This window comes from Sebastes fasciatus, chromosome 3 (genome assembly GCF_043250625.1).
Source record: "Sebastes fasciatus isolate fSebFas1 chromosome 3, fSebFas1.pri, whole genome shotgun sequence".
Lineage (NCBI taxonomy): Eukaryota > Metazoa > Chordata > Actinopteri > Perciformes > Sebastidae > Sebastes > Sebastes fasciatus.
The window spans coordinates 15437057-15447529 of NC_133797.1; the positions used below are offsets into that span (position 1 = coordinate 15437057).

The window sequence follows — 10473 nt, forward strand, 5'->3', positions numbered from 1 at the left end:
TAGCCTGGTTGTCCTCCTATAGAGGACTGATGAGGGGCCTTTTACATGTCTGTGCTCAGGGGCCAATTGTCTCATAGTCCGTCCATGGTTACAGATGACAGTGTTATATCGTGTACCTCATGTCCCTTCCTCCTCTCTCTTTGTCTCTCTGTCTCTGATTAATGCAGACAGAGTCGGGGTGTGCCATTAACGTCGTCGCTGCTGCACCCTGTCACCCACATCAGTCTGACACTCACTACTACTACAGGCCAAACTCCTTTCCGGCGACTACGACATTCCTGCAGCACAGTCACTGGATTCTTTACATAGCTTAACATGAGTATGTTTTTACACAGTTACTGTATAGGTTGTGTTGCTTGCTGTCAGGTGTTTTGGATACAATAATCCACAAAAGTGCGTGTCCTTTTTGGATGTGACCTTAAATCGACCTAAATTAGAAACAGAATATCCTGGTTGAAGGAGGTGAGCAGCATCCTACCATCTCTTTAACTACATCCACCTGGACAAGGTGCACTGCAGCCTGAGGGGGGCAGTAGATGGCAGAGGTGGAAGAAGCACTCTGATCTATTACCTATGTAAAGGTAGCAATACTACAGTGTAGAAGTACTCTGTTACAAGTAAAAGTCCTGAATTCAAATGTGACGAACTGAAGGATGAAACGTTCCTTTGACATACTTTAAGTACATTTAGCTGATACATACTTTTACTTCAGTAAGGTTTTGAATGCAGCAGGGCCGGCTTAAGGCATAGTTCATATAGGCGGTTGACAAGGGCGCCACCTTCTGGGGGGTTGCTGGTCACCCTCTCAAACAAAAAGAAAAAATGCTAGTGGGCGCCCTTGCTCATTTTCGGCATTGAGGTGACAAATGTACAAAGAAAGAAAGAAAGAAAGAAAGAAATACCCTCTTCACCCTGTAACTCTCATTGTAGTGAAACTGACTTAACACGTTTAAGCCAACAATATCGGGGACCAATTGTTCATTTATACTATAATAAAAACAGTTATTTATGAAAATAAAGGACTTTTACTTGTAGAGTATTTTCAAAGTGTGATATTACTACTTCCCATTTGAATACTTCTTCCACCACTGCTTTAATCCCACCATCACGAAGATTATAATGTTCAGTATTTGATTTTGTTTTTTTAAAACTGTTGGTTCAACTGTATGATAATTCTGGAGACAGCATTTTGTGGTGCTATTGAATTGTATTGCGTTATACTGACAGCTGTTTCTATAAGTTTCTATCAGTGAGGGTAGGCTAAATAACAAAAAACTTTGTATAATGCAATACCGGTTTGTTTGTTTTGTTATACATGATCTGTATCAATAGTTCCCTTCCGTACTTATTTAAAGGTTGACAGTCTTTTCTGTCATCTTGGAGTTTAGTTCAAGGATGAGTCCGTTCCTAGACTTTAAAATAAGGATTACATTGCTTCCACAACCAGCTGATCCACATTTAAAGACTTGTCTGTCCAGTCTGGTACGTCAGGTTTACCGACATCAGTATCGGGGTGTTTTATATACAGTGAAGCTGGATCACAAGATGAGGCCCAGCATAACAAAAGAGACTCAAACCAGCATGATACAAGTGACAAAACAAAGACTGACTGAAGCATTAGTTCAAATAAATTCTGGTATTTATTCCTTGTTTTGGGGCTACAAGAGGGAACAAAAGTTTACTGACAAAATATAAAGGAGAACTTCCAGGCTCAATTTATGAGTGAAACTTTCAAAACAACTAAAAAAATACAATCACACTTTGAATGTATGAAATCAGTTTCCAGGTCAGTATAAGTTTAGCCCTCGTTAAGCACAACCTGGATGGCGACGCTTTGTAGCCAAAATATTACAAAAATACAGTATTTACACTATTTAAGCATTGCACAGTTCATCCCACTCGCAGAATAGTGCGAAAAATACAAACTTTGATTCTTAGAAATTTCCTCAACGAGGCTATTTACACCTTTTTTTTTATTACTCAAAACCTACTCAGGCTTAGAGACAAACCAAGAGAGAAGAACAACCACTTCCTGTTCTGGTGTTTTAAAGTTCACATAGCCACTTTTGTATTTGACCTTTGAGACCCTTTAAAACCTCTTAATACAGTCTCTAGAGTCCATGAGCATCAACGCAAAACAAATTTTCTGAAAGTTTTCTTCCTGTTAATGTGAATTTGTCCAACAATAGCAACGTCACTGAGTATTTATGATCATATTCTCCGTGTATGCAACGGATTGACCAAGTGAGAGCTGTTGTTTCACTTGATAAATTCATTTTAAGCATGGAGTGGGCAGCAGATGAACGATGAGCAGGTAAAACATAAAGAGAACTATAAAGAAACAGTCCCGCAGTTTGAGAATATTGTTCTTTGCTGTCTTACCCAGAGTCAGAGTCCAGAACTAGGACGGCTTATCGAACCTTAATAGAGGAGGAACTTCCTGGTTCTGGTTCAGAAGTCATTCAAAAATCATATAGACATTTGTAACTACTCTAATAACTAAAACTACAGCCTTGGAACAGAAAACAATCCAATGTCGTCGTTTACTCAATAACAATCTTTTCTTTTGTACTGACCAAAAAGTGTCTGTAGCACCAAGTATCAAAAACTGTCAAGTGCCCAAAACCAGAATTAAATTTCTGGTTATATTTGTAATCTTGTATTCAGATAGCTTCTGATTTAAATAATAATGTTAGAGGGCAAAGTTCTTGTACGTCTGCTTGTGTTCACATTTTAAATGGATTCTTTTGTTAAATGGAAAAAACTATTTCCATTTTTGTAGTATCCAAATCAAGATTTGTTTTGGTACTTTGTTACTGAAACTGGCTTTTGTTTAAATCAGGAACTATCTGAAGTAAACAAGATTACAAATATGACCAGAAGCTAGGCTAAACACATCCTCTCTCTGTACTGGACGCACAGCTTAAAATGACTTTGGGTAAAACAGCTCAACAAGTGTGTTTCTCTAAATATCATTTACACATGAATTGTGGTAAAGCAGGTGAAACTCAGTACACCGTTTACTGCAGAGGGTACTCCAAATATTCTGAACACCAGGGAACAGTTTATCCCATAATACTTATCGGTGCAACCTATCCTTGTAACTCCTGTTTTGGTATTGGATTTTTGCAGATTAAAATGTAGTTTTTTATTCAACAGGAACAATATTTTCCAACAGTCATATTTTAAATGCTGCTTTATAGATCATAAAACATGTGCATGACAGCAGCGTTAACAGTTTTCGACCACCAAGGCACCGGCGGAACCGAGGCTACATCCACACTAATACGTTTTCATTTTAAAACAGCGCTTTAAACGAAAACGATCTCCGTCCAGACGAGCGCTTTAGGGCAGTTTCAGAATTAATCTCCGTCCATACTACCACGCCTGAAAACTCATATCACATGACCATTCACGTACACTAGGTGCCGGCGTAAACAGGAAGCCGTGCTGGACACGGGAATTGATGCAAAGCGCTGGAATAATAGCTTGCCTCCTGTGCATGTAGGCAGCTGTAGTGTTATGAAATGCAGAATTTACCTGAACAACAGCTGCTAGCATACACAACAAGGTCAGCAATGCTTGTGACCCATTATCCATGTTGAAATTAACCATTAGTGGTTCATTTGTTTTCTTCCGGAAAAGGTTCACGTGACGGGGTGTGACGAATCGGGAAGGACACGTCATGACTGATAAGACCCAATCAAAAAGCGAACGTGGGTGTCTGCGTCATTGTTTTCAAAAGGTCTCTGTTTCTGTCCGTCCAGACTAAAACGCAACTCCGGAGTTTTGAAGCTAAAATGGGGACAGCAGCGCTTTCAAACGTCTCCCTTTTAGGGGCTTGAAAAAAGAGTAGTGTGGACGTTAGGCATGAATGTAGCAAAAGTTATGCGTTTTAAAACAGAAACGTATCAGTGTGAATATAGCCTGAGGAATTCTGTAATACTGACATCTAGTGAAGACGCTTTGGTAATTAGACAATACCACCAATTACAAATGATAACTTATCTATAAATGAGACGTTTCTTTGCGAAGAACTAATAAGGAAAACCAAAATCTGACTCCTGTGCATGTGGCGGCATTTAACCTCTCAGTGAGTGATTGGCTCAGGGAAGAAAACTTCAAACAAACATCTGGAGAAATTCAAACTTCTCTCCCAAACATCAACACAAAAACCAGACAGCCGTGGCTACTGTTCTGCTTTCTCTTGTGCCGTTCCCGTCACCAGCAGCAGGTTGCAGGCCATGAACTGGACGTTCAGCACGTTGCTGGTGTTTCCAGTGTAGAGTCCCACCAGTTCGCCGGACGAGCCGTCAGCTGGCGTCACGCCGTGGGAGTTCCGGATGTCCCACACCCGGACTGAGTTGTCTATAGACGACGACGCCACCAGGCTGCTGTCTGGGCTGAAAGACAGGCTGGTGACGCTGTCGGTGTGTCCGCGCAGGTCTTTGAACAACGTCCCTGATGCTAAATCCCACAGCTTCACCCTCTGGTCCTCGCCGGCGGACGCCAAGTACTTCCCGTTAGGTGAGAAAGCGAGTGACAGCACAGGGCCACGGTGGCCAGTGAAGAGGCGAACAGACGCCCCCTGCTGGGTGCTCCACAGCCGGACAGTCTTGTCTGTGGAGCCAGTGGCCAGGTAGTTCGAGTTTGGGTGGAATTTGACACAGTCGACGTCGGCAAGATGCCCGGCGTAGAGCCGCAGCGGGTAGGTGCGGGAGAACGTCCAGAGGCGGGCGGTCCGGTCATGCGAGCCGCTGGCGAAGTAAAGGCTGCAGGGGCTGACGTCAACGTCCCACACCGGGTAGGCGTGGCCCTGATAGAGCGCTGTGTTGGTGAAGCTACCAAGGTCCCAGTAGCGGATGGTTGTGTCCTCAGAGCAGGAGAGCAGGCCGGAGCTGTCCGTCAGGAAGGCCGTACGAAACACCGGACCGCTGTGACCTCGCAGCGTCTTTACCTCGCTGCCGGAGCTGTCTTCTTCATCCCCCTGAGGAGAAACAAAAATGACATCCGTCCTATAGTTTGAAAAACTCTAATGAGTGCAAATGGGATGTATGTGAAAAAACAAAAACAGTCAATTTGATCAATTACAATTTTTAGTTATAGGGATGCAGCTAACAATTATATTCATTATTAATTATTTCCTCAATTCATTGTTTTGTCTTTGTCCGAAAATTGAGAACAACGCCCCTCATAGTTTCCTGTCGACCAAGAAGTCGTCTTCAAATGTCTTGTTTGTCCAAACAACTGTCCAAAGCCCAATTTAAAAGATTATAGAAGATAAAGAAAACAGCAAACATTTGAACTGAAAAAGCTGAAACCAGAGAATTTCCTGGTCATTTACTTTATCAAGGAAAAGTGCAAAATATTCTGTGGGTCAGGGTTCTCAAATATGAGGATTTGACAGTTTATTATTCAGAATAAACTAGTAATTTGAAGACACCACACCGGGCTCTGGAAACTTGTGATGAATATTTTTTTACATTTTCTAAAACTTCATAAACTAAGAGTAATTGACTAAGTCAAAAAGCCCTAATAAGCTATGCATATCACAAATTGTAAAAACAATGTCAACTGTGCAGTAAACTTGCTGTTACCGACTTAAAGCAAGCTGTCATCACTACATGATTAAGGCCGTTTGAAACGACCATCAGAGGATATTTATTCCGTCAGTCAACTCACTTCCTCCTCCATTACGTCACAGGCCAGGTGGATGAGCGACACGTCAGCCTGGTGCGGTTTGGCCTTCAGCTTTCTGGCTCGGAGGCTCCACAGCTTCACCGTGGAGCTGTCGAAGCCGGCGGCCAGCAGCCGGCTGTCAGCCGAGACCTCTGCGGTGTTCAACATCTGCTCCGTGTGATGGAAGGCGTAAAAACACACGGTGGTGAGCGTGGGGGGGCCCTCACGCACTTTCTTGATGCAGTCCTGCAGAGTCTCCAGGGCCGCCTCGCTCTGTGGGATACCTGCAGGGACCTCCACCCCCTCGCCACCCTCCGCCCCGTCTACTCCCGCCCAGGAGGAGGTCGAGTTTGGGGCGGCGGTCGCCCCACCAGCTGCGCCATACAGCTGGTAGTCTGTGCGCCTCGAGGCGGTGACCTCCACCTGCAGGTGTGTACTAAGGGCCCTGCAGAGGGCGCTGGTGTCCTCACTCTGCAGGTAACGCAGCAGGTAGCTGTAGGCCGGCTCCGTCAGGTGAACCACGTACTTGTGCTCCAGGAAAGCACTCAGCTTGGGGTTGGCTGCAACGTCCTGAGCGGTGAGAACATGGCGAAGCTGCTCTATGGTGGTGCGCTGCTCGCTGTCCTGAAGAAAGGCGCTGTGGAAACGACTGTAAAAACCATCTACTGCCCCCTTCAGGCCGCAGTGCACCAAGTCCAGGTGGAGGTAGACGAAGAGCGGGTAGAGGATGCTGCTCACCTCCTTCGCCCAGGATATTTCTGTTTCTGATTTATGGGAAATGAAACGTATTGTGAGGGAAGCATCCAAAGAGGACTTGGTGGATGCCAATTTCCAAAACAACATAGAGCAGACATTTTAACCGGTGTGGTAATCAGGAAAGCACACTCATTTTCAGCTAATGAATTCAGTGACAGCAGGAATGTAAAAGAGATACCTGAGAGAAAGGAGCGCAGCTTGGAGTACTGAGTCTCATACTGCTGGGGGTCAGACTGGCAGGGTGCAGCAGAGACGATGTTGGCACATCCCGACTCTGTCTGCACTGCTCAGAGAACCAGAAAGAGGGAGAGAAGAAAGTACAAATGAAAATGAAAAAAAGATCATCATGTAAGTAAAATACTCATTACGCAGAGTGTTGATTATTTCGGAATGCTCTAAAATGTAAGCAGTATTTTTAAATGTAGCTGCTTGTTTGAAGCTAATTTCAACCACTGTTGGGTAGTTTAAACATCCTGCACACACACTTGCATTTCTACTTATTTTGTCGGTTTTATTTGCACAAAGCAGGTCTGATCAGCCACAATAATTAAAAGACACCTGTGTGGGTATGTAGGGCCTTTAATTTATAATAATGCATCAAATTATATAAACGGGTCACATGTTCTGTAACTAGCTGTTAAATAAACGTGGAGAAAAACGTAAAATGTACAATATTTCCCTCTGACATGTGGTGTCGTTCATCTGATGTAGTTTGCTCACCTGTGAGGCTGGCAGCCATCTCCTCCGCTGACTGGAAGAGCTTGGCTCCTTTCAGGGAGCCATCAGTGTCCACATACTGCCTCCTCTTCAGGTACTGAGCCACGGCATACTGGATCTGCTCAGTACGAACCCGCTTCATGACCTGAAAAAGAAAAGAAAGTGTCACACACACCTGAGGGAGAGAAGAGAAGACACCTGCACATCACTTTCTCTCTCAGTCTGTCAAACCCACCAAACTGTTTGAACAGTTTCTGGTAGGCTAAGGATTGCAAAAGACGGTGCATGTCTGTTATAGTGCTTAAAATCCGATTCATCATCTTCATGACAATATTAACCCTCCTGAACATCTTCCCAGTAGCTAACTAGCCTCTCCTGAGCATCTTCCCAGTAGTTAACTAGCCCCTCCTGAGCATCTTCCCAGTAGTTAACTAGCCTCTCCTGAGCATCTTCCCAGTAACTAACTAACCTCTCCTGAGCATCTTCCCAGTAACTAACTAACCTCTCCTGAGCATCTTCCCAGTAGTTAACTAACCTCTCCTGAGCATCTTCCCAGTAGTTAACTAACCTCTCCTGAGCATCTTCCCAGTAGCTAACTAGCCTCTCCTGAGCATCTTCCCAGTAGGTAACTAGCCTCTCCTGAGCATCTTCCCAGTAGCTAACTAGCCTCTCCTGAGCATCTTCCCAGTAACTAACTAGCCTCTCCTGAGCATCTTCCCAGTAGCTAACTAGCCTCTCCTGAGCATCTTCCCAGTAGCTAACTAGCCTCTCCTGAGCATCTTCCCAGTAGTTAACTAGCCTCTCCTGAGCATCTTCCCAGTAGTTAACTAGCCTCTCCTGAGCATCTTCCCAGTAGGTAACTAGCCTCTCCTGAGCATCTTCCCAGTAGGTAACTAGCCTCTCCTGAGCATCTTCCCAGTAGTTAACTAGCCTCTCCTGAGCATCTTCCCAGTAGCTAACTAGCCTCTCCTGAGCATCTTCCCAGTAGCTAACTAGCCTCTCCTGAGCATCTTCCCAGTAACTAACTAGCCTCTCCTGAGCATCTTCCCAGTAGCTAACTAGCCTCTCCTGAGCATCTTCCCAGTAGCTAACTAGCCTCTCCTGAGCATCTTCCCAGTAGCTAACTAGCCTCTCCTGAGCATCTTCCCAGTAGTTAACTAGCCTCTCCTGAGCATCTTCCCAGTAGTTAACTAGCCTCTCCTGAGCATCTTCCCAGTAGGTAACTAGCCTCTCCTGAGCATCTTCCCAGTAGTTAACTAGCCTCTCCTGAGCATCTTCCCAGTAGCTAACTAGCCTCTCCTGAGCATCTTCCCAGTAACTAACTAGCCTCTCCTGAGCATCTTCCCAGTAGTTAACTAGCCTCTCCTGAGCATCTTCACAGTAGTTAACTAGCCTCTCCTGAGCATCTTCCCAGTAGCTAACTAGCCTCTCCTGAGCATCTTCCCAGTAGGTAACTAGCCTCTCCTGAGCATCTTCCCAGTAGCTAACTAGCCTCTCCTGAGCATCTTCCCAGTAGGTAACTAGCCTCTCCTGAGCATCTTCCCAGTAGGTAACTAGCCTCTCCTGAGCATCTTCCCAGTAGTTAACTAGCCTCTACTGAGCATCTTCCCAGTAGGTAACTAGCCTCTCCTGAGCATCTTCCCAGTAGGTAACTAGCCTCTCCTGAGCATCTTCCCAGTAGGTAACTAGCCTCTCCTGAGCATCTTCCCAGTAGTTAACTAGCCTCTACTGAGCATCTTCCCAGTAGCTAACTAGCCTCTCCTGAGCATCTTCCCAGTAGTTAACTAGCCTCTCCTGAGCATCTTCCCAGTAGTTAACTAGCCTCTCCTGAGCATCTTCACAGTAGTTAACTAGCCTCTCCTGAGCATCTTCACAGTAGTTAACTAGCCTCTCCTGAGCATCTTCCCAGTAGTTAACTAGCCTCTCCTGAGCATCTTCACAGTAGTTAACTAGCCTCTCCTGAGCATCTTCACAGTAGTTAACTAGCCTCTCCTGAGCATCTTCACAGTAGTTAACTAGCTAGAAAATAAGCTAATGTGTTTACTAAAAGGCATTAAACATTAAATACACCCTTAATAAAAATCTAAATAGACATGTCACCCTGACACGCACGTGGAAGCCTGAAACAAAGCATGGTTATATAATAAGTCAGTGAAATGCAGCTGGTTTCAGACTGGAGGAGGATGAAGTGAGGTGAGCTAGCCGGCTAGCTCAGTGCTAGCAGCAGCGGGCCTGTTGGCTGCTAGCTTTTAGCGGGATTGATCCGGTGGTTCCGTACCTCCACCTCCTCCTCCTCCACCACCACCACCACCACCACCGGTTGTTAATCGGTAACTCACTGCATATCGTGCTGTTCCTCTCCGTGCTCAGTTACTGTATGAGGAGGTGTTGAGTCTGTAGTGTTGAAGCTACTCCGCTGCCTGTCGTCGCTCCATCGTGGTTGTCTGCCCCCCTGCTCAGCCTCCATCAGACCATGCTAGGCTAGCTAGCTCTCATCTCTGATGGGTAACAGCCACTCGGTAATCTACTCGTCATCCTGGCGTTCCCTTCATAAGGGTAGATGTTACTTTTTAATACACAGGTTGCTTGTGAATTCATCCCAAATCTTATCTTAACCGATACTAATACATCATATTTTTTTTGTTGATTATATTTTGTATTAATAATCTGAATCTGCAAAGTAACTAACTTTGCTTAGTTACTTGCTAGGCAAATATTGTACTTTTTACTACATTAGTTTGTTGGAAGTCATAATAATAATAATGCTAAAAATATTAATAAGCGTATATCCATCCAGATATTTAATGTTTTGCTGTTAAATAGCTTTAAAAAAAAATAATGCTACAAATATTATTCTATTTATTTATTTATTTTTGTGAAGTGCGGGACCTATCACAGGAGCCTCATGCAAGCAGGACTGTCAAAAATTGGAGTTACAGATCATTCATTGAAGTCAATTCTCACCTTGGAAAATTGTGAAACAACAGAATCTGTTATAATTTTTCTCCATCGCACTTTTTTTTCTTTTTAAACCTTATTTAGAAACTTCAATACAGTAGTTACATAAATATGTTCCGATTTTTCATTGCAAAAAAATCAGTAAATATGTTTCACAGTATAAAAAATATAGAAATAAAATAAATTATACAACAAAAAAAAAGAAGAAAAAACAATTGGAATACATTTGAAATGTCTGAATAATTTAATTTAAAGAGGCTGTTTGTAACTTCTTACACGTATAAATCAATCCGAGTCAGTCTCCCATGCGCGCTCGCGTGTGGCTACGCTGTTCAGACTCAGACTCAAACACAAACTACACGG

The 10473-nt window shown here is 43.9% G+C and overlaps 1 protein-coding gene across 2 annotated transcripts; it reads right to left on the reverse strand.

Annotated features, from left to right (window-relative positions):
* Positions 1–1621: 1621 nt before the first annotated feature.
* Positions 1622–9652, reverse strand: taf5l (TAF5-like RNA polymerase II, p300/CBP-associated factor (PCAF)-associated factor). 2 transcript variants are annotated; one of them, XM_074629209.1, is made up of 5 exons: positions 9492–9652; positions 7156–7297; positions 6614–6718; positions 5683–6443; positions 1622–4987 (listed from the first exon to the last, which is right to left on the reverse strand). In XM_074629209.1, exons 2-5 carry the CDS (start codon positions 7292–7294, stop codon positions 4190–4192), a joined length of 1803 nt encoding a protein of 600 aa, XP_074485310.1. In that variant the 5' UTR covers positions 7295–7297; positions 9492–9652; the 3' UTR covers positions 1622–4189. The 2 variants fall into 2 exon arrangements, with proteins under 2 accessions (XP_074485310.1, XP_074485311.1); XM_074629210.1 differs by lacking the exon at positions 9492–9652 and adding an exon at positions 9253–9449.
* Positions 9653–10473: the final 821 nt, after the last annotated feature.